This window comes from Blennius ocellaris (genome assembly GCF_963422515.1).
Source record: "Blennius ocellaris genome assembly, chromosome: 20".
NCBI lineage: Eukaryota > Metazoa > Chordata > Actinopteri > Blenniiformes > Blenniidae > Blennius > Blennius ocellaris.
Window position 1 is genome coordinate 13429233 of NC_137669.1, and position 26766 is coordinate 13455998.

General features: G+C 41.7%; 4 protein-coding genes across 4 annotated transcripts; 3 read left to right on the forward strand and 1 right to left on the reverse strand.

The window, feature by feature from the left end:
• The first annotated feature begins 1011 nt into the window (after nt 1–1011).
• stk3 (serine/threonine kinase 3) lies at nt 1012–8098 on the forward strand. Its single transcript, XM_080516072.1, has 11 exons — nt 1012–1151; nt 2504–2584; nt 2662–2790; nt 2952–3066; nt 3296–3460; nt 3587–3754; nt 3873–4010; nt 4152–4277; nt 4367–4568; nt 5113–5306; nt 5458–8098. The coding sequence occupies exons 1-11, from the start codon at nt 1129–1131 to the stop codon at nt 5614–5616; spliced, it is 1500 nt and encodes a 499-aa protein (XP_080372198.1). The 5' UTR covers nt 1012–1128; the 3' UTR covers nt 5617–8098.
• Nucleotides 8099–9444: 1346 nt separating this feature from the next.
• On the forward strand, nt 9445–14438 carry rida (reactive intermediate imine deaminase A; the record flags this gene model as incomplete). The annotated part of the gene is made up of 6 exons (XM_080515661.1): nt 9445–9509; nt 10848–10953; nt 11054–11108; nt 11187–11255; nt 13957–14012; nt 14382–14438. 6 exons carry the CDS (start codon nt 9445–9447, stop codon nt 14436–14438), a joined length of 408 nt encoding a protein of 135 aa, XP_080371787.1.
• A 1138-nt stretch (nt 14439–15576) lies between these two features.
• Nucleotides 15577–22287, reverse strand: LOC308145177 (uncharacterized protein). Its single transcript, XM_080516539.1, has 4 exons — nt 22191–22287; nt 18433–18783; nt 16113–16163; nt 15577–16025 (listed from the first exon to the last, which is right to left on the reverse strand). Exons 1-4 carry the CDS (start codon nt 22279–22281, stop codon nt 16012–16014), a joined length of 507 nt encoding a protein of 168 aa, XP_080372665.1. The 5' UTR covers nt 22282–22287; the 3' UTR covers nt 15577–16011.
• Nucleotides 22288–23948: 1661 nt separating this feature from the next.
• Nucleotides 23949–26270, forward strand: rpl30 (ribosomal protein L30). The gene is made up of 5 exons (XM_080516215.1): nt 23949–23987; nt 24093–24140; nt 24764–24909; nt 25319–25449; nt 26169–26270. Exons 2-5 carry the CDS (start codon nt 24120–24122, stop codon nt 26219–26221), a joined length of 351 nt encoding a protein of 116 aa, XP_080372341.1. The 5' UTR covers nt 23949–23987; nt 24093–24119; the 3' UTR covers nt 26222–26270.
• Nucleotides 26271–26766: the final 496 nt, after the last annotated feature.

Genomic DNA, 26766 nt, shown 5'->3' on the forward strand with positions numbered 1-26766 from the left:
ATGCGCAGAAGCGCTAAAGCGACACGGATGGTGATTGGTCCGTTTCTTCTTCGACACTTGAATTGCAAGTGTATTCTTCTTCTTCTTCTTCTTCTTCGTGGGTGAGGGAGTCAAGACGCTGCAATAGCGCATGTCTATCCTCTACAGTTTGTTATCCACATTCCTTTTGTCAGTCATTCATATTTTCTGGTACAATCCAATACAATGTAGGTTGTCCAACAGTCGCAAGTTCGTTCTTTATGACTGATAATTATATACTGCCACCAATAGCAAAGAGTTAGCATTGCAATCCATCAGATTCACTTTTGACGCTGTAAATTGTCTGAAAACAGTTAGGCCCACATCAATTATCCGTTGTTTAGGCTACACGAATGGAAAAAGCAAGTGTTGGACAGTCTGTTAACACGGCCTAATATGGCATTCCACTTCAGTGTTCCAATTGAAGATTTAAGTAGACCTGCAAGACCTTAATTAAAACGTTTAAAGTTAAATTCTCCCATTTGAAGGAAACGTTCCGCTTTTAAAGCAACATCTTGATTTAGTGATTTCAGTGTGGAGATTGCTTGCTCGCCTTGTGATTGTGTGGACCTTCTTCTTGATTCGTCCCTCAATTCAAATACATTTTTGTTGTATTAAATGTCGACTCTGAATTGGCTGTGTGTGATTATATGAACCACTGTGATGGACAGGCAAGATGCCCAGAGTATCTCCCTGCGATCCTAATTTTGTGAAAGCAGGTACAGAAGATGAATAGACCGATGGATGTTCAATTCTTAGATTATGTTTGTCCTAAATAAGTATTTTTCGACCCCTTGGCACATTCACACATTTATAAACTTTTTTTTTTTTTTTCATCGATTTGATTTGCTTGGAATAGCTAAATACCACCTAATTGTGTCACTTCCTCATCAGGTTTTAGGGTTTGTGTGTTCTGTTCGCCCTCCGTCCAGCAGGGGGCGCAGTGGAGGCGCTTTGGCCTGGACTGGTCCATCGTTAACCAACGAGCGCTCAGCTGGCCCTCCACTAGTTTTTGACAACAACGAGTCGACAATGTTCACATCGTGACTCTCTCAGACCGTTCAAACTCATCATTCATTTGCTGCGTCTTTATTTTTCAAGCTGTGCATCATGGAGACGTCAGCGCCGAAAAGGTTAGTTCCTGTTTGACTCCTTTAAAATCTTCCCGTAAGCTCCTAACGAGCGAGCTAATGAGCTATCGTCGCCGATGCTAAGCTAACTCAGTTAGCGTCTTCGACACTTTCTGAGACTTTTTGTTTCAGTTTAAGTTTAAAAAGATCACTTTGTAGCCACACGTCCCGTCTTCAACCCTTAACAAGTTTCTAAAATGCATTGGGTGCTGAGATAATCTTGCTTTGAGTCTTGTTTATTAACCTATATTATTTACGTTTCTGTATGGACTTTAACATGAATGAATGACTCAAGAGTGAACTGTAAATGTGTTGTACGTCCCTGAGAGATCAGTGAGCGTCAACACAGGATATAATGTCACTTACATTTCCGTGATGAAGCGTGTAAACGTATTAGGAGTGTATATTGATGAGTCTTCCAACAGAAAAAATGTCAATACCTACTACCCTATCGACCACGTAAATAAAAAGTGCTTTGATTGGATATAGGTTAATTCTGATGATGGGACTATAATGAAATATCACGACGTTTACCTTAAATCTCTATATGGCAGGAATGATTACACCCAAGGATAAATTATTGTTGCTTTCCCAAGTGACGCATGCCTCGGTATTTATGATGAGTAAACATTAACGATGATTATAAAGTAGTTCAGTAGGCAAATCACTTCACTCGGAATTATTTCGGGGGGGGGGGGGGGGGGGGGACACTTGCTAAATAATAATGCTAAATTATTGTATTATTCAGAAGATCTCCACGTTTGTATTACATTATTAATGTTAAATATGACCGACCCATATTGACCCCTTTACTTTAGAAAATTTGGAATAACCAGCAGCCACACCCATTTGTCACAATTTACCAACAGTTTTGCAGATAAATGACCCCACTGAACACATTTCATCTAGAACTTCAGTTGACTTGCATTAAATATCGCACTAGAGTTTTTCACAGTCAAATAAGCGGACTCGCAAAGCTTGTTCACATTACTGATAGTGCAGATATATTTTCTAAGATTGTATCACTCGTGTTGGTGTTTGTTTGAAATCCCAGATCACAATAAAAAAAAAAAAAAAAAATTTTAAACAACGCACAACAGCAACCAGCAGTTTTCCAGGTCAGAATCCAGAAATCCTTCTCCCAATTTTTGTTTAATTAAAAAAAAAATTTTTTTAGACATTGTTTCCAGCTGGAGGTTTATTTGTGTCTGTAACTAAGTATGAAGTGCTGCGTGTGAGAACCTTGACAGCAGAAACTCTTGTGATACAATGTCTTCGGCTGTTTTCGCTGCTTGCCTTTTAGTCGTGCTGTTGTGCCGAGACAACAACGTATTTGTTCTGTGCGTCTTTTACAGTAAACTGAAAAAGCTGAGCGAGGACAGTTTGACCAAACAGCCAGAGGAAGTATTTGATGTTCTTGAGAAACTTGGCGAAGGGTAAGAACTTTTCCTTCACGGCTGATTATTGTGCGCCTCGTGAATATAGTTCATTATATTATCTGTCCATGTTTTAGCTCCTATGGCAGCGTGTTCAAAGCCATTCACAAGGAGTCCGGCCAGGTGGTGGCCATCAAACAGGTCCCCGTGGAGTCCGATCTGCAGGAGATCATCAAGGAGATATCCATCATGCAGCAGTGTGACAGGTGAGATTACTCCGCAGGTTAATTTAAGCCTTCATACCTGCTACCATAATTCATTTGATCACTTTTCTTACTCTGTGCAACATGAGTCTGTGCTCATATTTCTCACTTCTGCTGTTTCTGTTTGATATGAAACTTATCTTCTCAATTGTGTTTGCTCTCAGTCCTTATGTGGTCAAATACTACGGCAGCTACTTCAAGAACACCGACCTGTGGATTGTCATGGAGTACTGTGGAGCCGGCTCAGTCTCAGACATCATCAGACTGCGAAACAAAACCGTATGTGTTCCTCATAGTTGCACACGTGTTTACATATAATGGATTTTAATTGGCTATGGAGGTAACAGCTGATGCATATCATTGATTCTTTTGGTGAATAATATTGCACAGAAAATAATAAATTGCTGACACAGCAACAAAATACTGTGCTCTAAAAGGAAAAGCTGCCATGATAAACAAACCTTTCACTTGACTACTTTTTGTTGTTGTTGTTGTTGTCTTCCCTCAGCTGACAGAAGATGAGATTGCCACCATCCTCAAGTCAACACTGAAAGGCCTGGAATACCTTCACTTCATGAGGAAAATCCATCGCGATATAAAGGCCGGAAACATCCTCCTGAACACCGAGGGTCACGCCAAGCTGGCAGACTTTGGAGTTGCAGGACAATTGACGGTAAAATTATAACGCAAGTTTTAAGCAGCCTTTTTCTTGAGATGTACAGTAATAAAGTGATGTCAGTCAAATATATATTAAACCCGGTTCTCCATGATTATATCAGCATTTGTTTGGCCTCTGCAGGACACAATGGCAAAGAGAAACACTGTGATCGGTACACCGTTCTGGATGGCCCCAGAGGTCATTCAGGAGATCGGTTACAACTGTGTCGCTGACATCTGGTCCCTGGGCATCACATCTATAGAGATGGCCGAGGGAAAACCTCCATATGCTGATATCCATCCAATGAGAGTGAGTGGAGCCTGTTTGTTTTTTTTCTCTCTCTCTGTTTAATTGAATAATGATGTGGATAACACAAGTCCTCCACATCTTGTCATTAGTGGTGTTGACTTTTGTCCTCCTCCGACAGGCGATCTTTATGATCCCCACAAACCCTCCTCCGACGTTCAGAAAGCCGGAGCTTTGGTCGGACGAGTTCACAGACTTTGTGAAGAAGTGTTTGGTGAAGAATCCGGAGCAGAGAGCGACCGCCACTCAGCTGCTGCAGGTGGGTGGATGAAGGAAGACAATCTGATTGTCAAATATCCAAATTGAACTGCCAACATACAGCAGTGGATGTAAATGGCCATATAGAAACGTGTCGCACAAATAAAAAAATATATATACTCATAAGGCATTGTTTTTGCAGCACCCCTTCATCAGCCAGGCCAAACCCGTCTCAATCCTGAGGGACCTGATAACCGAAGCCATGGAGATGAAGGCCAAGCGGCAGCAGGAGCAACAGCGGGAGCTGGAGGAGGAGGACGACAACTCTGTGAGCACGCTCCGTCAATAAGAAGGGGGTCCAGGTCAACAGAACGGTGAAATTAGGAAGTATGTTTTAAACTGTCATGCTGCATCCAGGAGGAGGAGACGGAGGTGGACTCGCACACGATGGTGAAGTCGGGCTCGGAGGGCGCCGGGACCATGCGGGCCACCAGCACCATGAGCGACGGGGCTCAGACCATGATCGAGCACGGCAGCACGATGCTCGAGTCCGACCTGGGAACAATGGTCATCAATAGTGACGACGAAGAGGAGGAGGAAGACCAGGGATCAATGAGAAGTGAGCACAAGCATCGACTGCAGTCTGAGGCGGCATTAACTTGAGGGGGTAGTTTCCTGCTTTAGAATTAATGTGGGGGGAGGGGGAAGGGAAGAATTGACCTCTGATAGGGTTCATTAAACGCACGGCAAGTGGTGTTTACATTCTGTAGCGTCACTTTATTCACTTCCACAACAGTGCTGTGTGCTGGGGCTCAGTGCTGTTCAGTTTATGGGGGATTTTTCTGATTATTTGTATAGCCTTCAAACTCATCTGCTGCTTAAAAACAAAAAAAGTACGAAGGGGGAATTTTCTTTAATGCTCCTATCTCGACGTTCCTCCTGAACATCTGGTCCTTTCTGGATTTCTTCAGTTCTTCAATTAGACAAACAAGTTGTTTTGTTATTTCTATAATTTCTTGTAACTTTGTTGGCAAAAACTGAAGGATGTTTTTACAAGCCACAAGACATTGTTGCTAAAAAAAAACCCATCAGGAGATTGTTTAATATCATCGAACCACAGGTGGTTTGTCCTGAATAAACGGAGCTTCCTCCTCTTCCTCCAGGACACGCCACCCCCCAGCAGCCCTTACGTCCGTCCTTCATGGATTACTTCGACAAGCAGGACTCCAACAAAGCAGCCCAGCACCAGGAGAACTACAACCACAACCACCCGCCGGAGCAGCCGGGCTACCACATCCAGTCCAAAAACGTCTTCCCCGACAACTGGAAGGTGCCGCAGGACGGAGACTTTGACTTTGTGAGTGTCCGACCGCCGCTCGCTCGCTGTGGAAACCGTTGCACTCTGACCCCACTGTGGTCACAAAAATAGAAAAAAACAGAAGTAGGCTCTGAGTGTTTCCCTCCGACAGACACTCCGAAGTGACTAACGTCCGCGTCTGTGTTTCCAGTTGAAGAATCTGGACTTCGAGGAGCTGCAGCTGCGTCTGACTGCCTTAGATCCCATGATGGAGCGGGAGATCGAGGAGCTCCGGCAGCGCTACACCGCCAAGAGGCAGCCCATCCTGGACGCCATGGACGCCAAGAAGAGACGGCAGCAGAACTTCTGAGGAGCCTCTACCTCGCCTCGACCCTCCCCCCCTCCTCCCCCTGCTCCAGGTTCTCCAAAGCCACGTTTAACACAAAACTCAAGTCCCAGCAACTCAGGGGAATTAAGATGACCGCGTTGCTCTTATCAGGCGCCCTCTGCTGCTCTCAGGCTGCTGACCGGCCTCTCAATGACGTCTGTTTGGCTCCTTGAATTCACACTCATCAGCATTTTTTTTTTTTTTTAAATATCCACAGAAGTGTAATAATCCTCCTCTATGTTTAATGTAAAGCAGGTTGCCAATGCTCACAATTGCAGCCCAAAAGAGAAGCGAGCCACGACGACGTCTGAAAGCGTCAGAGGATTTCCTCTTTTTTTTTTTTTCCTCCTTGAATACTCGCCACAGCCTGCAGACACTCGGGGAACCAGCAGCGACTCGAAAGGAAGCCGAAAGTCCAGCAGCCGTAACCAGCACTCACCTAAGTGACAGTGTTTTTGTCGCCCCCCCCCCCCCCCCCCCCTCTCAGACTCGCAGTGTAAATATAAAATAGAGCCTCGTTTGGAAATCCCTGCATCAGAAGCTGTGGAGGTTCGTCCATGACCAAAGACAATCACCATGATGATGAAGAATGCCTTAAAAATCCTTTCAACCTGTAAAGCAATGTTAAGAAAGCAGCCAAGTCACCGGATCCATTCCCTCGAGGCAGAAATCAAGTGAAGAACAAATCGTTGCATGTTCATCAATCGTCTGTGGACCAGAAACGTTTCGATCGTTTCGTCTTTATTTTTTATTTGAGTTTTTTCTTCTTTTTTGAGTTATGATGAACTGGGCTTGGCTACTTCGTCATTGCACTGCCTGTAGGGTCTGACCTCATGTGTCTTAGTGCCTCATAACACTCTGATACCAGCTTTACACTGCATTAAAATAAAAAGTCAACCATAATTCACTCCTCCGAGCTGCAGGCGGTGGAAGAAATTCATTCCACAATGATAAAAAACAAAGTAAAATCATTCCGTAACCCTGTAACTTTATGAATATTTTTAAGTCATCTGGCTTCTACTTTTGCTTTAAGACTTAAAATATTGAAGTCAAACGTGACGCCCTCCTCTCCACAAAGCATTAGAAAACAATTGAGCAGGACTCGGTGGGGGAATCCGTCCCCGAGTCATTGGAGCCATTTCATTCCTGCAGTCGAAATCACATCAAGTGGAGACAAAAGACTTAACTGACTGAAAAACTGTATTTGAGCTCCAGACTAAAGAAGTTTTGTAGAATTACAATATATTTTCAGTTTCACTACCATTACAAGCATTACATCACTGTCGGGTCACAGAACAATCAAACAGGAGGAAATGTGTAAAACGTTGAAACAATCATCAATCAGGGGGCCTTAATTGTTTCACAAACCAACTTTAAACCGTCATAAATAACTGCTTGTCAGCATGTATTTAACTTTGGGTTTTGACCGAGGGGAGAAGTCATTTTCTTTTGTCGAGCGAGTATAATAGAAGCTTAAACATGCCCCCAAAATGATATTTCTACTCAATGAACTACTAAGCTTGCAACTTTATCATTCAAATGAAGGCTCTTTCTCAAAAATATTTCGGATTTCTCTTTTATGTTACTTACACATGACATGTGCAAGAATATAACCAGATATCCTTTTTGGTTTAAGCCACATCATAAAGCAATATTCGCAATGAAACTATTTCTGACCCTCCAACAACCAATTAACTTAATAAACCAGTAAATTAAAATGCCCTGCAAGAAATCCACCAACGTTTTGCTCTTTTCTAAAATAGTTTGTCTTAATTGTTGTAGAACGAGCATTTTTCTACGATTATCTTTAATGCATTGAGCTGCTCTCGATAACTACCCGTCCAGTCTGTGTGTGGGTTGCTGTTACATGTGGTTTTTGCTCAGAGCCGCTCCACAGTTACCGAAACCTCGAGGAGAAACCGAGCTGTTACACAACAACTTCCCGGACGAAAACCACGATCGAGCGCCGGGGTCGAACTCGGATCAATACTGTAACTGCCTGTGATCGCATCCGTTTGTCTTTTTAAAAACCACCGAGGAGAATCACCAATCACTTTCAATTGTATTCATAAATTAAGTCTGCATTGTAGCTCACACTTTATTTATTAAACCTGTTTTTTTTTTTTCTTTTTCTTTTTATGACGCTGGTTTAAATATGGTAGCTGAGGATTTGGCTGTTGATATTTTTACCTTGGGTCAAATATTCTGTGTCTTGATCTCTTGTGTGTTTAGACTATGCATGATTATGATTCAGTTTTGCCATTTAGTGGAATGCTATTTTATTAACTGCACAGGAGAGAGAAATGTTGATATGAAAGATGGATTATTTCACTTTTTTTTCTTTTTTTTTTTTTTTACATTAAAAAGATTTTGCTCCGTACAATACATTTAAAAAAATTCCATTTGGAGAATGAAATTGTTCAGAATTTGGCCATAAAATGTACATTTATCTGAACTCATATAGCCTATCACTATGTCATTTATACTATGTTTACTTTTTAATTATCATGACCCGTGGGCGCAGAGAGGAATGTAACCACTTAATTTATTGTTTTGTTTGTAATACTTCATAAAGTTTTGAAAATGTACAAGAAATGATAATAAAAGTTACTTACAGTTAACCAGTACTGCGGGGCACGGGCTCTTTTATCTCTGACTCAATAAATGAAGACTTGAACCTTTGAAGTGGACTCGACTGCAGCAGAAACCATCAGATACATGTTGGACCGTAACTCTTCTACTAGTAGCGCAGTGCATTTTTATTTGCGTACCCTTTCTCATAGACAGAAAATATGCTAAAGTGAGGGAATTATGCGCAACAAAGCTTCTTCACATCAAGTCCAGTGCTATTAGAAAGTCTTTACAGGGCAAATGCATACAGCCACACGTTCATATCTGCAGTGGCAACTCACCACACAAAGTGTATGGAATGGGACAACAGAATTATAAGAGGTTTTTTTTTTAAATTATATACTAATAAGACTGTTTTCACTGTACATATGCCACTTTGGTCAGCTTTGCACTTTGAAAATATTTCATTGTATATAAACTGCATTTATTGGTGTTTTACACTGAACTGAAGATCTCAATTACCTGGAACAACTATTTTGTCTGTGGGTCTGTTGCAACGATTCATCTGAAATAAGAAACTTGTGACGATAATTTAAGAACTACATATTAAAATCTGAGCCACATGCATGCGTGGTAATAAATGCATGTGCTGAGGAATATCTATTTACAGGAGGTCTAGTCCAGCATTCGTTTCGAAAATATCTTTATAAAAATATTTTTTAAGTAAGAACCACTTTATTTATACTTTAAAAACTCATAAAAAACCTGTTGTACCGTAACTCTTCGACTGCAGGCACAGCGCAGATTCAAACGAGCCGCTCTGCCTACGTCACTTCACGCTACGTTCTGACAGCTGCACGTGCTCCTCCTTCACAACTTGTTGCGCCGTCAGTCACTTCATTCAAAAAATATCCCCCAGCTTTCCTGCGACGAGGACACAGACTCAACTACCTGGAAAACATGTCGGGAACAACAAAGAAGATCCTGAACACGTCGTCCGCCGCGGCGGCCGTCGGACCGTACAGGTGAGCGAATTACTGGGTTTTCACAGGCTCGGCGGGCATGTTTGAATGATTCACGGGGACAGCCCGGTGTGTTTGATCAGGGGCGGGTCTTCATGGTCAGTGAACTCATAAAACGACGTGACAAAGTTTAACTTTCAGCAGAGTCCGAGGAGGAGAGGTCACAAATCTCTGTGTTAAAACAAAAGGCAAACACTGTTATTTAAAAAAAAAAGAAATGGAAACTCTGCGTCGAAAACTGGTTTACACACCAAAAGCTCCTGTCAGACAGGGAATCTACAGGTAAGGATCTATCTCCTGTGCATTGATTCGAATGAGATGCACTAAATAACATTTAACTTTTGCTGATTGACTTCTGATAATCTACAGGACTGATTTTTAGATCATAAAATTAAATGTTTTCTTTTTCAATTCACTGAGTGCGGTTGCACTATGTGTTCCTGCACTGACCAATCAAAAAGCAAGGGGTGGAATCGGTGTACAATGCATGACCTAGATTAGGGGTGCCCACTGCCCAAACTGTCCTGGAGGGCCGGAGTCCTGCATGGTTCAGCTCTCGCTCAGTTGCAGCACAGCCGATTGCATTGAAAGGCTCATTATTAGGCTTTGTCACAACCTTGGTGATGACGTCATCATTAGATTCAGGTCTGCTGAAGCAGGGAGAGAACTAAAACATGCAGGACACCGAGTTTGGTCAGGCCTGACCTAGATTTAACTCACTGCTATTCACCAAGAGGCCATCGAGGTCGTTAAGATGCCTTGTGAATGATTAATTTTTCATTTTGAGGATATAAAAATGTTGCACACGAGCAGTTTAGATTGAGACTTTGGATTCCAGGTTTTAGAGTAAGAACGGCCAATAATTTTTAACACTGTAGGGGAGGGCTGAGGTTCAAATTGAACCTAAATCTACTCTGTATCACCACACACATTGTGTATTTACCAGCCAACACACTAACAATAAATAACAGTAAGCCCACAAATGCACGCTAATAAAATACGCTAGTTTCCATTTGAGTCTCGATAACCTCTCGCAGGCCGATCATAGACTGCTTCAGAAGAATGTTTGAAGTCTATTGTCGAATTTTATGACTCAAGAATCATAATAATCGTCACAAAATCCATCAATCATGTTACAATGGTACTTTACAATCCGATTGTCAATGCGGCTCAGCAGAAGATACAATAATGAGACAAGTTCACTATAGTGAAAGTCATTCTTTGTGACATTCTTCACATCATTTTATTTACATTTGCTTTGGATTTTTGTGACGTACCCACACACTGCCTACATTTCCAATTATGTTATCGAGCAGCGTGTTCAATTCTCTATTTGGGCAAGTTGGGATCATAAATTAACCTCAAATGCATGTTTTAGGGACTTTGGGAGGAAATTGGTCAACAATGGGGAAAACGTGTAAACTCACACAGAAACGCCTTGTGTGGGGGGCAAAAGTAAAACTATATAGATGTATGTGTGTGCCGTTGACAACAGCAGTCCATCGGCTTGCACTGTAGGTGGAAGATATTGTGTGAACTTCTCGTTACTGAACACCTCACATCTTGTTCCTCTCATGTTCTGCTGTTGATGGAAGTGTGTTGTACGTGTGTCGTCCTCAGCCAGGCGGTGATCGTGGACAGAACCATGTACATCTCTGGTCAGCTGGGGCTGGACGTGGCCTCCGGTCAGCTGGTGGAGGGAGGGGTGCAGGCTCAGGCCAAACAGGTGACGCACAAACGGGTCTTTTTTTAATTTTATTTCAAGGCCTAACAAAACCCGCAGTCTTCCACATTCATTGAACAATTCCTTTGCTCGTCTCGTCCAGGCTCTTGTCAATATGGGGGAGATCCTGAAAGCTGCCGGTTGCGACTACACCAACGGTGACATCTCATCTCCATCAGATTCTTCAGTCACTCGTTCATTTGTCGCTTGTTTTCATAATGAACCTCTACTTTCAGTGGTGAAGACCACAGTGCTGCTCGCAGATATCAATGACTTCAACAGCGTCAACGAGGTCTACAAGACTTGTAAGACTCACTTTAATGTTAATTTCTGTGCTCTGGATCGTCTTTTAATGTGTTTAGCCCTCATGAACAAACCCAAACTAAATATAACAGGATCACACGCACCGATTTTGTTGGTTTATGCTAATTAATTATTGTTATTCTGGACTTTAGTGCTCAGATATTAAGAAACCTATGAAGAAAACCTACGCATATTATTGGAACATTATCTATATGTATGTACTACTGTAATATTTTGAAATGCCGTGCCTTTTATTTTCATAACATGAGAGCTACATTTATAGAAAACAAAGAGTGTGTGTGTCATACAGCTAAATGTGTAGATCCAGCAAAAAATATATACTTTATATTATTTATACTATTCAAATATATATGACATTGCACGGGTTTTTTTTTCAAGAGGATTATAATTATATGCTTTGAGTGTGGAAGTAACTGACCAAACCATTATTTATTTATTTATTTTAGTTGCCTCTGTACAATAAGATCAGCCACGTGGGGGCAGCATCTGCCAACACCCCCTGATCTGCTGTTTAATCAGTGTGTCGTCATGTTGTTCGTACCTCAGACTGAAACTTTTACACCTGAGAACATCTTGACAGCAGAATTATGAGAATTAATTAAACTCACCTGAACAAGGCGCCTCTTTCAAGCTGAACAATAACAGCTGTTTCATTCATTCACACATGCAGTTTCACATTTAGTACCTTAATCCAATTCTGACATGGTTTTTTTTTTATAAAAAAAAAATATATAGTGACTTTTTTTAATGTGAAGATGACGCACCTTAAAAATTCCACTGCAGAAAAATAACAAAAAATATTATTATATTCACATTGATATACCATAATAATTGCATCTATTTCAAGTTATTCACGTTTTAATTGGTTTTGCTTAATTAAGTTTCGAACTATTTTGATATTTTTCACTAAAAATCTATGGTTTGATGTAAATCATTTAAATCTGTCTAATTGGGATTCTCACTCTATGCAAGTTTTACTGCATCGATTTCTCGGATGAGAGTCGGGCTCATTTTGGACAAATAAAACAGACAACAGGAGGAAAGAAAGGGATATTAAATTGAACCAAATGAATATTGTGATATGGTGTAATAATTTGGGAGTTTGTTGACCTGGTTTTCTTGAGGCAAAGAGTTTTATCAAACACAAATTAAGTATTTGACAAGAGTTTAGTGGAGGACACCAGTGATTGACCCCTTGCAGCTTTTATTCCCACGACTGGGTCACTCTGACATGTTAAATGAGCCATTTTCTATTTGCATCTTCATTACTCTAATTAGGCCCAGCAGTTAAATGTTTTATGCTCCAAAAATTTGCTCTCTGTTTTTTTTTGGGGGGGGGGGGGGATTTGGGAGACAGTTGGACTGAGTCGCTGTTCAGGAGGAGATGCGTCATGTTTCACTGACTCGCTTGGGGAAGAAAAAAAAAGTGCTGACAGGCACCGTGGTCACCAGACTGACGGCCTCACTCAGCCTGAATGCCCCCCCCCCCCCCCCCCCCCACACACACACACACACACACACTCAGTCGGGGAATTTCCCCCCAGATCACAACAGCCAGGTGTAATGGAAGCTGCAGCGTCCAGCGAGTTGTAAGTGGACACCGCTGTGCGGCCGCACAGAGGTAACTCAAGCTTTTTCCCAGCAAGCACTGCTGCACCGGCCAGTGACTCCCACCTCCTCCCTGATGCTACTCGGACCCACACTAGAAAATCTCCCCAACCCCGATGGAGGACCAGTGATCAGAGCAATCAGCAAAGATGAAATAACTTTAACCCCTTATGGAACACTCGGTCAAATACTGATCCCCCGATTGTATGAAAGGTAGTCGTTTTCCCATTTGTGGGCTTTTAGACCATGAATATGTAGTAAAATCAGTTCTGACGCGTGAAACTCATTTCAGAAGTCAGAAAGTGTCACAAACGCCTCTTATTGGACTTTTGCGAAGCTGATTTATACGTATATTAATGGCAAATAAGATTTGCCAAGTCACAAATAGTCAAAATTCGATTGAGAAATATAAACTCGGAGTGCCACAAGTTTCCAAACACTACATAAGCAACATTCATCTCAGTGTATTGTGTATCAAGTGATCGGTCTCATATGTGGGGGGAAATGACCAAATGTGGCCATTTTAAAATAAAATTGCATTAACTTCAGCGTGACCTGCACTATTTGTCAAACAAAATTGAATGAAGACATGCAAATATTGTGTAAAGCTCAACACACTGGAGTTTTAAGTTGATTTGCATGTTTAATGCAAGTTTCACTCAAACAATTTTCCTTTTGAGGACAAGTGAGAGCAGATGTGTGATCACATAGCGTCACACATTATATTTTTTTCAGCTGAAACATTCAAAAGCTTTGTATTTATCTACAATCTGATGAGAGTGTTTGAAACTATCGTTTATCTTAGTGTTGTAGCTAACACAACGAAGACACTTCTCCTTTCAATTAGCCTACAGTCGTCTTTTTTTAATCGATGTGGTTTCCTTTTGGTTTACCAGAACTTTTAGATAGATGTTTCCTAATCCTGCAACTATAAAGCTTCATAATCTTATACATCAATGAAGTCCCAGCCACTGTCTCAGCCTTTAGGTTCTCAGGAGGAATTCTTAGACAGATTCAAAGTTTTCTATACGCCTCTGTCATCATGCAAATTTAATGAAAATGTTTCTCCTTCAGTTTTCAGCAGCAGTTTCCCTGCCAGAGCCGCCTATCAAGTTGCAGCTCTACCCAGAGTGAGTACGACAACGTAACACCAGTGTGAAGCTGCAGCATCTTGCGAATCCCCTCATTAAATTTTGTATAATTTTTTTTTTACGTGTGCTTTAATACACATGGGGAAGTGAGGAAATGATGGGGATGGTATCTAGGTGCTTGTTCATTCATCTGTGTCGGGCATGTTCCAGGTATAAATAGCTGTTGTTCACCTGTCGAGGTGGAGAAATCGTACTTAATGAATGTTACATTGATGAGAAGCATCGTAGCGCGAACAAGTAACATTATTCAACTGTTCAGTTAATGTTTGGTAAGTCGGTGGAAGGTCAGGTTGATGTTAATGTCATGTGAAGTGGTGAAAACTTGAAGTTACTCCATCTTGTTTTCAGGGCGGCCGGGTGGAAATCGAGGCCGTCGCCGTCGTCGGTCCCCTCGCTGACTCCTGACTAACCGACCACATCGCGAACAAGTTGTAGTCGAGTGGTTCCCCCTCGTGCTGCTGTATTTCCAGGTGTCGAAGTCCGCAGCCGCTTTTTTTTGTTTTGTTTTGGTTTGTTTTGGTTTTGGTTTTTTTTTTACCAATGCACTGCTTTTTCATCCTTCACAACAGAGCTGCACTTCACAGCTCATTTCACCCGTAACTGTAGCTCAATGCTGTACACTTTAATTATTAATCTGCTTTGTGATGTACGTTTTATCAAGAGCAGCTGTGATAATAATCATTAAAAAAAAGAAATGATGCTTGTGGGTGGACCTTTCTGTGTGGTGTGTGCATGTTTTTCACCGTGCATGAGTAGATTATCTCCCACAGGTCTAAAACGTGCGCTTGAGGTTAATTGGTGGTTCTAGAACTTCCTGTTCGTGTGAGTGTGTGTGTGTGTGTGAGACTATCTGCCCTGTGATGGACGGCTCACCTGCTCATGGTGCTTCCCGCTTTAGCCCAGAGTCAGCTGGGATTGGCTCCAGCACCCCGAGGTGACCTCAAGTCGGACAAAGATGAACGGTTGGATCTATGAAATGAGACTAAGATGAATGACTCTTTCCCTTTTCTTATTCCTATATAAACATCGTCCCTGTTGGCAGAGCTGGATCAGCTCCACGCTTGACAGTATTTGCGACTTGCCATCATCTCGGCCTCTGAGTTAAAGACCTCAGAGCAGCTGTGTGGTTCATTCATAGAGCCAGAGTTCACCTTACTGTGAAGAGGTTTGACGATTAGGTCACAACTCTCTACTATATTGGAAGAATTGGCCTAAAATGAATATATATAGGACGTAAATATGAATCTCTTGAGAAAAAAATGAATTGAATTACTACAACTTCAAGTTCAACGTCACTATTCTGCACCCTCAAATTTGGTTGTGGTTGCTTTAAACTAAAGAAGACAAAACACAATTGAAATTGTATTTTGAAGATAGCCTTTTTTTAATATTTTTGACAGCTTGTAGCTTATTACAAATTGCAGGTTTTCTTCCCAGAAAGAAAATTGCATGACACATCAGAAACAAATAAAAGCTGTGATGTTTTACTCTCAACACATGCATGCTCTAAACCAAAGTGATATCACTGGAAAAATCCCCTCAATGCAACAAAGATAATCATAGTATCACAACCAGCTACCCCAAAAAGAAAGACTTCAGAAATCAGACATATATATATATATATATATTTATATTTTTGGCTTTGATGTTGTAGAAAATAGTTCTGATTAAAGGTATCTTCTAAGCTTCTATACAGGATAATAAATAGTAATTGCATTAGATGATCTTTATTTCTCTCTGATGATTGAATCCTCTGAAAGTAGCACACATACTAAGTGCTGTACAGTTTGTAACCGTAACACACTGGAGAGGCGGGAAAAGGCACAGTGGCGACTGAGGACCCCGAGTGAAAGTGGTAATCACAGGGTATGCTTGGCAACAAGGTGATCTCTCTCTCTCGCTCTCTTTCTCTCTCTCTCTCTCACACGCACACAAACATGCATACAGACACTGTATGTACAGTCAGTCACGCTGGTCTTCACTCACTGGGAGCTGGAATCACAAGAACATTTTGAAAACATATTAGAAAAACTCAATAATTCAGCATTGTGTGTGATATAAAGTTGCAGCCCGGCTCACCTGCTGCCTCTTCCGTTTGGGGCTCTGACTGGGTGGCTGTGGCCTCATTTCCTGTTTTGACAGACAAAGAGATATTGCAAAGTCTTCTGTCATTTTTTTTTAAAAGTGATCATTCATACGTGGTCATTCACTGACACAAAGAGGTATCCTGTCCACATATAAACTTTTAATTCAGGCATAAAGTTATAGTTAAAAAAAAAAAAGTATCCTTATAGTTCAAGAGCAGGAAACCATTGTGATGAAAACGTTGGCACTTAAACAATCATCGACAAAGCTGAATGAACTGTTTTTCCATATTTTGTACAATTTGTGATATCTGAAAAAATTACCTAGACAGGCAATTTATTTAAAGAAAAGAAAAAATACAGAACAAAAAAAAAACCCTTAACTTAATAAATTGGGAACTAAAATAAATCTGATTTAACGGGATCCTCAGTTGTTTCAACCTGGACAATTTTCTGAGTTAAAATCTGGTTCCTGTCGACAACATATAGATTATTTTGTTAAGAGTTCTTCTGCAGCTTGTTATTTACTTTTCTCTGGGTAAGCAGATGTTTTCAAACGAGTCTGGTTCTATGAAAAGAGAGTATTGCACTATTACTATTACTATGCTATTACCATATTAGCAAGCTCACATCAACAACAATGGCTGATTTCAAGGATTCAACTTCATCGAAATGATAGGTATGAGATGACAACAATGAAAAGTGTCACTTGTTTTTTTTTGTTTGGTGACGGCAGATTATTTGCTCGACCTAAAATCAAGTATTAACAGCGTCGGAGGTGGATGAGCTGCTCTGGCCGCTTGGTTTATCTGACACTCGATCCTCTCTCTCTCTCTCTCTCTCTCTCTCTCTCTCTCCCCCCCTCTCTCTCTCTCTCCCCACTGGCTGTGACATCGCTCGGCAGACTCCCTGTATGTGCTGGAACGCTCTGGTTTCTCTCTGGACTCGGATTCCACCTTAATGAGACCACTGTGACAACAAAGTGATGGCAACACACGTGTACGCACACACACACACATGCACATACACACACACAAAACATCGCAACAGTGGTCTGGTCAAGCTTGACCAGCCCGGTTGCTAACAAGGGGGGGGGTCAAGATCAGGGTCCCCGATGTGGAGTCAGATTCATGTTCATCTCAGACCTCTGACCTCTCATTGGCTCGGTCACTCTGAGCTCCTCTTCCACGTCTCTCCCACAGCACTGTCTCATCTATTGTTTTGTTTTTGTTTGTTTTTAGGCTACTTCTTATTATAGTAGTAATAATTGAAATAGTAACAATAGCACTTGTAGTAGTAGTAGTAGTAGTAGTAGTGATAGTAGTAGTAGTAGCCGTAGTAATATTAGTAGTAACAGTATATGTCGTGATAGTACTGCTTGTATGTGCTTGTACACGTGTATGTATGATGAATAATGCAAAATATACTTATAACCTCTTGACTTGTTGATTATATTATATGACTGAAACTCATATTTTATGGAGACACACATTAGCTTAATATTATGTCCATGATGAGCGTACACAAATACACTTCATATTTTATTTAAAGTGAGGCAGTAGAAGAAGGTGATGATCACATTCTAAGTTCACAGCTGACAGTTATGAACTAACTCAAACTCTTCACTAGAGTTGACGCATTGTCATTTACTTTACTATTTCTGAAATCATAACTTGTTCTTGAATAAAAAGTTTAAAAAGAACAGGATTGAAAAGTAATTAATAGGTTGGGTTTTGACTTGTAACTCCGATCAATTTAATCAGTGTTACAGTAATTTCACTTGAGTTTAATTCTTCAATACATTATAGATACATTTTAGCCTATTCATCTCAGACTATCAATCAAACATTAAAGTAGTTGTTTACATTAGAATAAATGAACACATGCAGAATGATGACAGATCGCTTAAAACTGACTAAATTAAAAGTGTGACTTAGACACACATTACTGTGGCTCATTAGGAGTCTGGTCTGTGTGTTGTTGGAAACCAGCCGGTTACTGTTATTGCAGATCGACTGAAGAGGATCTGGGGAAAGGCAGAAGGGACATGATGTGCCTGGGCACTGTGGCATCTCACGTTCAGGAAGCAGACCACTGCCCCTTGAATTGCCCCCCCCCACAACACATTAGGACTCCTGCTCTTTGGAATTACTGTGGTGACCAGTCTTACAATGAGAGGAGAGGAATTCAGTTGTGAATTGTGATCAGATGGCAAATACACAAAACTGTAGAAGTCAGTGGTTCCAGGCCCCGACCAGGAGAGACCCCCCCTGCCACACGGACTGCAGAATATGTCCTTGCAGGCCGATGCCTACCTTGCCCTGGAGCCGCGGCCTCTGAGGAGCTTGCTGCTGTCTCGGCGGGGTTGTCGGCTGCCGCTGGAGCTTCCTCGGGAGCTGCTGCTTCAGTGGGTGCTGCTGCTTCTACAGGGGCTGCTGCTTCTGCGGGTGCTGCTGCTGCTGCTGCTGCTGCTGGTGGAGCTTCCTCAGGTGCTGCTGCCTCTGTGGGCGCAGCTGCTTCGGCTGCAGGCTGAGCCTCGTCTCCCGCAGATGGGTCAGCAGCTGCAGCGGGCTCGGAGCTGGTCTTGGCATCGCTGCCCTCAGCGGCTGTCTGGTCAGGAAGAGTTTCGCTGTCTTCAGCGACATTTCCATTTTCATTGGCCGCCCCTGTTCAGGAGACAAGCAATGGTTCGGGACATCTTTCACATAAGGACTGTTCACTTTACCCGACATAAAGATTCAATTACTTCATTTGCTGTGAACAGTATTTTCTGTGCGCGACGCTGTAATGTTGTATCAGCTGCTCCTTTCTGAGGTTGCCACAGTGGATTATGTGTACTGCGCGTTTGTTTTGGCATGTTTTACACCGGATGCTCTTCCTGATGCAACCTAAGCACATTAGGGTGAAGGGCCTTGCTCAGCGAGCCGGCAGGGACCGGACTCCAGTGGAATACCAACCGGCAAACTCCTTGCTTGGCTTTCCTGACCTCTCGGCCATCGCATTACACTGTATTACATTAGAGTATAGAAGTGAGTTAATAGATCACTGTTTTATGATGTTGTAGAAGCATCAACAAAGCATTTCTTAGCTCCATCTCAGGATGTTATTGTAATTTTATGATTGCATTAAATTCACTTGTAGAAACTGTTGTCCATTAAATATAGCTTGAACTCGGCTAAAAACTAACAAATAGGTTAGAAATGATATCTTTGACAGATGTACTGATGAAATAAAGCCATAATTCATGTAAAATCTAATGTAAAGTTACACCCTAAATTACAACTTCCACTTTTTAAAGTTTCTATGCCAGAAATTGGTGATGTCAGATTAATAAATACTCATGGAGAGGTCAGGTTTCTGAAAGTACTTGTTATTTCCCACCTTTGATGTTGATAATATTAAATTCAGGAAAACCAACGGTTCAAATGAGAGGAGAAATCTTATTTTAAGAAAAGAGCCTGTGTGTTGAGAGTACAAGGCTTCTCTGAAATGTGACAAAGTAAATGACACATTGTTTTTGCTTCACACAACCATGAATGTGAACTTTCTCTACAGGCATGTTTAGCATTACACCAAAGTGACTTATTTCACTTCATGAATGTTTCAGCCACGAAGACACTTTCACTCTGGTGTTTTGTTTTGTTTTGGGTTTATTGGTGGTTTCTATAGATCTACACAAACAAACGCTCACAGATCCTGCCCATGAAGTCAGACAACAAGAATTACACCCTCCTTTATATACACGATGGAGAGTTTTGGTGCATTGGCATTGTTCTCTCAGGGATTTCCTTGTATTAATTTGTTTCATGTTTGTGTTTCTCACATCCTGGCTACACATACTTGACCTCATCTAAAGCCAGAGGGGAAAAGTTAATCTATGACCAGTCTGCATTACCAATATGTTCAGGGTGCCAAGCAACACCAACAAAGTATTTGTAATGACTATATTTTTGAGTCCCATGGCTATTTTTTAGTACAGGAACATGTTTAAATTCATGGCTTTATTTTCCTTTGGAAAACACCTGCTGCTACATGCAGACTGAGGGCAAGGAATAAATATGAAGAGTTAAATTAAATCAGCCTGCAACTTGTGTGCAAGCAGAACTGAGAGTAGTTAATGGTTATACTGTATGTATTGTTGCAGTCTCATACAGAACAAGTTGCTGCATGTTTTGTGTTGTCGTGTCTCACTTCCATGTACCCTTTCTCCAACATTTGCATCGCTGTTATTTGCATTTGTCATCGGAATTCTAATCTTCAACATTTATTTTCTTGAGGTCACTTGAAGCACAGCAAATAAACAAAGTACTTATTGAGAGAGTATTGAGGTCACTGGTCACCATGACAACAAAATCACTGCACTTCAGTATGAGTACGTGTTGTCATCGGAACCAAAACTGAGCTACACAACTGGGTGAGCAATGTAAGAAAATGTAGTATCCGAGTCGAAAAAATGAAACCCAGGTTAATGTGGGTCACCTGCCTTCGGTCTTTAGAGAAGATTCTGGAGTAAATAAGTCTCATGCAAAAATAGGAAAACAACCTATCTGACCTCTAAGACGCTGTTTGTCCAAGCACGACATTGTTAATGCCAAGCAGAAGCCTTGAGCAAGTATTGTCACCTTTACAAAGACCTCAAAGGTCACAGTCCGAACTTAAACACAATGAAGGAGGGCCAGATGCATTTTCTCAGCTCAGTACATATATATATATATATATATATACACACACACACACACACACACACACACACACACACACACACACACACACACACACACACACACACACACACACACACACACACACACACACACACACACACATATATATATGTACTGACTTATACAAACACACACACAAGCATGTGTCTTGATACAAATGGCACAAGAACAGTCAGTGAAACCTGCTCAGAGGAGGTCCTCCTTAGTGAATCTTTTACCAGTATTTCCTCTCAGTTGAGGATAAGAATGGCTGAAGCAACACATCAAAGTCGCATTCACTGCAATCACATAACATACAAATTTCTTCTTTTTTTATTTTTTTTAAATAAGTGACACTTGACCACACATTTAACCATTTCTCTCACAATGCGAACACAGTATCCAGTGCAGGTGTTTTGCCCAAATAGGGCGCTCAGGTCTGACCAATAAATGCTGCTTGCGGTCCGACACACCAAGTTCAAAACTCGTGGTGATTGTCCATTTGAACGTCTTGCACCAAAGCTGTGGAATGCTCTTCCACTTCAACTGAGATGTGCTGACTCCTGCAGTGGCACCTTACTATTACTTTTTTTTCTGTTTTTAGTGCTGTTCAGCACCTTGTGACACACATCTGTGAACGGTGCTATATAAATAAGGTTCTATTCTATTCTAAAACGTGTGCTAGTTTGGACCACAGCCGTCTCTGACCCACTAAAACAAAGGAGTGTCCAAAGGGGCTTCTCCATTTCCTTCTGAAACCATAGACTGTCATCAAATCTGCTTTCATGCCACTATCTCGTTCTCTCTCTCCCGCCCTCCCTATGGGAGGAGGACAGGGATGGAAACCGCTGTTAAATAAGGACAATAAACTTTCTCTTCCTCTAGCTGTGGACTTCTGGCTCATTAAAAATAAAAACAGCAGATACTGTACCCAGGGACATTGCTGCCTATTTGCATTTGAACTGTGCCATCCTTATCACAACAGTGCTCCAGCACAGTATAATTAAATGGATGCTGCAACTCTATATGGAGGCAGCAGTGAACTTCCACCAACACTCTGTTTTTACCAACATATACAGTATTACAAGTCTATTTATAGCATCCATTGAATTTAGACACTATTTAAATTATGCTCACTGTTCTTAGCAGGTGAAGAGTTTTTAAGTTTAGAGACATAACACATGGGAATGAAATGGCAGCATATCAGAATATATTAGAATTTGAATCCCCAGAAGTTTGTCAGTGACTTTTAGAGCAATACTTCAATGACGTGATTGTTGTAATATTAATTTCATGGGTGAATGAAGGATCCCTTTGTGTTTTCCACAAATCAGGATTTTATTGGGGGAGTACAAGTCCCGCTGCCTCACCTGTGGTGCTGGCTCCATTGCTCTCCTCCGGTTTAGCGCCGGGCCGAGTCGGGTCTACGGCTGAAGTTTGGGAACTGGTGGAGCATCCCATCCTGCCGTGTGCACACAGAGGACTGGACAAGCTCAGAGTCAAGAGGTGAAGCTGCAGCCGTGCAGGTGACGTCGAGCATAGATGCCTCCTCCGCAAATGGAGAAACCAAAAAAAAAAAAAAAAAACCTCAGACCGGTTCCTAAATTCCTCTACTTCTGTGCGTAATTACGCATCGCGGCGCTTCTTCCTGGAGACGGATTAACAGTTGTGGCGCCTCAGAGGCAACTTCCTGAAGAGTCCAACACGCAGGTGAAATGTGTTGTGTACTGTAACTCAGGCTGTTTCCAGGCGGTTAAAAATACATGATTCACCCAGCGTGCAGCAGCCAGCGGCCACCTCTCGGGGCGGAGAGAGTGAACCAACCCGCAGCTCGACACTCTGGACAAACTGGCCTGGTGACGAGGTGCCCTCCAGCAAACAATCAGTGGAAGAGTTGGTGCCAAATTATTAGTGGAATTATTTTTAATTTAAGGAGTGACAGAAAACAAGTTTTGAATATTTCACCCTACAACAAACATCTCTCTTATTAATAACCATAGATAGATAGATAGATAGATAGATTAGATAGATAGATAGATAGATAGATAGATAGATAGATAGATAGATAGATAGATAGATAGATAGATAGATAGATAGATAGATAGATAGATAGACTCATAATTAAGTTCATACAACACAGAAAAGGAAGTTATTAGATAAATAAAACTATTGATGTAATATATGAGTGAAATGAACAAGTACAGTAAAAGGTGATCATGAAGTTACTTTTGGACCATATTGACCTCCCTGCATCACATAATTTACCCTGATTTCTCCTGATTTTCCTCTTTCACTACATTCCAAAAGTGGAATGTAGTGGAAGAGGACTTTGGATTCCAGTAAATTCATTAATGTTACTTGTGCTGAAAAATAAAGATCTTAGAGATGGTTGGAGCTTTCTGACATGGTGTGTTGTCTTTGCTGAGAGTAGCCTTCACTTCATGGTCATTAAATCATCAACGTGGTCACCAACAATAGCCTAGTTGGGTCACCATGCAGTGGCATTAATACAGGATGGATCCATGCATTCATGTTGCCAGGGTTCGAATTACAACGTGCCTTTCGGGGGAGCCCTATTTTCCGATCAGACCTCTCAAGTTTGTAGAATAGGTATGCGCCAGTGTTTTTAGAGCTCCCCCTAAATTTTTCAAATTAGGCTTTCAGGGGAGCTCAGGTCCCTTTCAGGGGAGCCCAGCTCCCCTTAGCTCCCCCGTAATTCGAACTCTGCATGTTGCCCTGATCTGGACCCCACCTTGTGAATGTGGCAGCAGAAATTGAGACTCGCTGGACTAGGCAATGGTTTTTAATCTTCTATTGTCCAATCAATTAAGTATCTGTTGCTTTTTTATCATTTCAAACCAGTGTCCCATTTTAACCTCTCACATCTGCTCACTGAAAGTTTCCTTTTCTTTAAACCATTCTCCCAGTGGATCAGCAGTTTCTTAACCATCTTGTTTTCATATATTTCCGGTATTTCCCTGTAAAGTAATGTTAATTGTCTTGCTATAAAATCAAAAATCAAATGAATAAAAAAAACATACGCATGCATAACGATGTGAAACGCGTCTTCAATTTGAGCATGCGCAGTAGACTTTTGCGTAGGTTTACTCGCGCAATGCACTGTGGGTCTTCCTTTCTCTCCGAGGCCATATTGGAGTTAACCAACAGTGAGTCGAGCTCCGAGTCTTTACAGTAAAAATCACCATTTTAGCAACATTTTTTATCGTCCTAACCATCCAGATATTAACGGGCGTCTTCTCCTCTATCCGCAGGTTGGCCGTTAGGACTAAACCGCAAACATGGTGGCCGCAAAGAAGACGGTGAGTGTGCGGGACGACGCGGGGCTGGTGCGGTGCTTCACGTGGAGAGTGGTGGTTCCGCCCGGCCTGCTCGTTAGCAGCGCCGCTCGCGGCTTAAACGTCACTTTTCAGCATTAAACATGCACTTTGTCGTTCAATAAACACCGTTTCTAACGGTTCGGGATTCGTGTTTGCCGTGTCCGGTCATGTCGTGTTACTCTAGTCGTATAACATCCGTGTCCCAAATACAGAAGCGAAAGCATGCTAAAGCTAACGGTGGCTACATCTGACAAACATGTTGAGGGAAAGAAATAACTAAGCCTAATCTCGCATCTGAGGTTTTGTACTTAATCATATCCATAGGTTTGTGAAATACGCAGCTAATTTTGGTTCCATCTATCTCGCGTATGAATAATTGTAAATGTTTACTGAGCGCCTTCTGTCGGGACTGATCTGTAAGAAAACTGTATTATAAACGGGTAAAGTCAAGAGCCCCGAACAAACACATTAAAGAGCTGCTATTTGATAAGATGCTGTTAATATGACAATATTAGAGGAGTTACGTGACAACTATTTCAATGGCTATTTTATTTGGTTAACTGGTCACTTGTGCTGTGGCTGATCCTTTGAATATGTTCCTTCAGAAAAAGTCCATGGAGTCCATCAACTCCCGGCTCCAGCTAGTGATGAAGAGTGGGAAATACGTGCTGGGCTACAAACAGTCCCAGAAGATGATCCGTCAGGGGAAAGCCAAGCTGGTTATCCTCGCCAACAACTGCCCTGCCCTCAGGTATAAAACATCTACAGAGTCTAATTAATGAATACATTTTTATTTCGAACATGTAAAGAAGAAGAAACAAAGTATGAAATGAAACTCGATCAAATGAGTGAAGCAGAATATTTCGGGATGACACACTCAATTTTACTATACGTGTGATTTTATGTGTCCGACCTGGCACTAAAGCTGATCCTGATTTCATCAGGGTACTCTTCTGATGTCAAGCATCACATTTTTCAAAATGACTTGCTGTTTTACTTAAGTTTAAGTTCTATGTGTTTAACGGAGCTTACGTAGCCGCTGGTGTCTGAAATCAGGGAGCAAATATATCAAGTGGATTTAAACATGATTTTTCTTTAGATTGTATTTGCAGTGATTCCGAGCTGCTTTTGACTCACATGCTGTCTTTTCATTTATCCAGGAAATCTGAGATTGAGTACTACGCTATGCTGGCCAAGACTGGTGTCCACCACTACAGTGGAAACAACATCGAGCTTGGCACAGCCTGCGGCAAATACTACAGGGTGTGCACACTGGCCATCATCGACCCTGGTGAGTATCTGTCACAACTGGTGGTGCAAATGTTCTCATGACGCAACCATTACGTCCGTTTGACTCTCAAAACTTGATTCAGAATTTTATCGTGTGGGAGGAAATACCTGATGGGGAACTGTCATGCGCTTGTTGCCCGTCACAACCTGAGAACAACACTGACCTGTGCACATTAGCATGGGGATACTGGTTCTGATCCACGTGAAGCTGATTTAAATGATTTTAGATTTTTTCAACACAGACTTCTCAGCTAAAAGTGTGTACGTTGCATAAGGTTAAGATGAGGAGAGGTCAGGCTGGATTGAGTTGTGAACTCTGCAGGATTATGTGATGTCAGTAGATATTTAAAATGGCTTTCAGTGTAAATCTTCTGGTGCACTTTATGTGCCTGATAAAGTATTACAATGATCCACACAACATGCCAAATGCACTACAAAAAAAACATGTTAAAAAGCTCATTCAGACTCCATTATAAACATGTCTTGGTTGAGTTTACATCCTTGAACCAGTTGGAGATGCTGACTGACGCGATATACTGAATGAACTCCAGCCGGGGCGCCGCTGCTCTCTGACCATGAACGTTTATCCTCGTGATGTCAACACTGCTAAACATTATTAGTGTACAAGTGATGTAATTGTGTGTGACTTATTTTTCCTGTTTGTGAGGAAATGATTTTGTACATTTGCTGACTTCTTTCTTCTATTTCCTCCCCTCTCAGGCGATTCTGACATCATCAGGAGCATGCCGGATCAGCAGCCACAGCCTCAGTGAAGCTGTTCCCCCTCCCCGTTGTTATAAATAAAGTCGGAGTTAACACCAACGCTGCTGTGTTTTCATGTGTCATCAGTATAACCTGCCTTTCCTTGCAGAGAGCCCGGAGCTCTTTTTGTTTTAGTCACTTGAGTTCAGCGTCATTAAACTGCAGTTTTCTCTCTGTGGATAAAATGCAGTGAAACGGTTCTGAAGTCTGACTGCTGACCAGGCGACGCTTCTTCTGAGATTTTGCGTAACAAAACATGACAACGGGATTATCACTTTCTGTGCAAATCGGCAGCGTCGGCCTGCTTATCGCCATGTTGATGTCAAAATTACGCAACTGGCTGATCTTTGAGAATTATTTGTTCTCACATAAACCTTGGGGACGACCAGCAGCTGTGTTAAACTGCAGCTGGTTGACTGTAATCGAGTAAAGATGTTGCATTCAGGGGCATTAAAGGCTTTACACAGTGACGACCGCCTCTGACACTGCTGATGTCTTCAGTCGTAACCTGGTCATTTTCTGTGTCTTGCTGCTGACCGAAAAAAAAAGCCTGTAC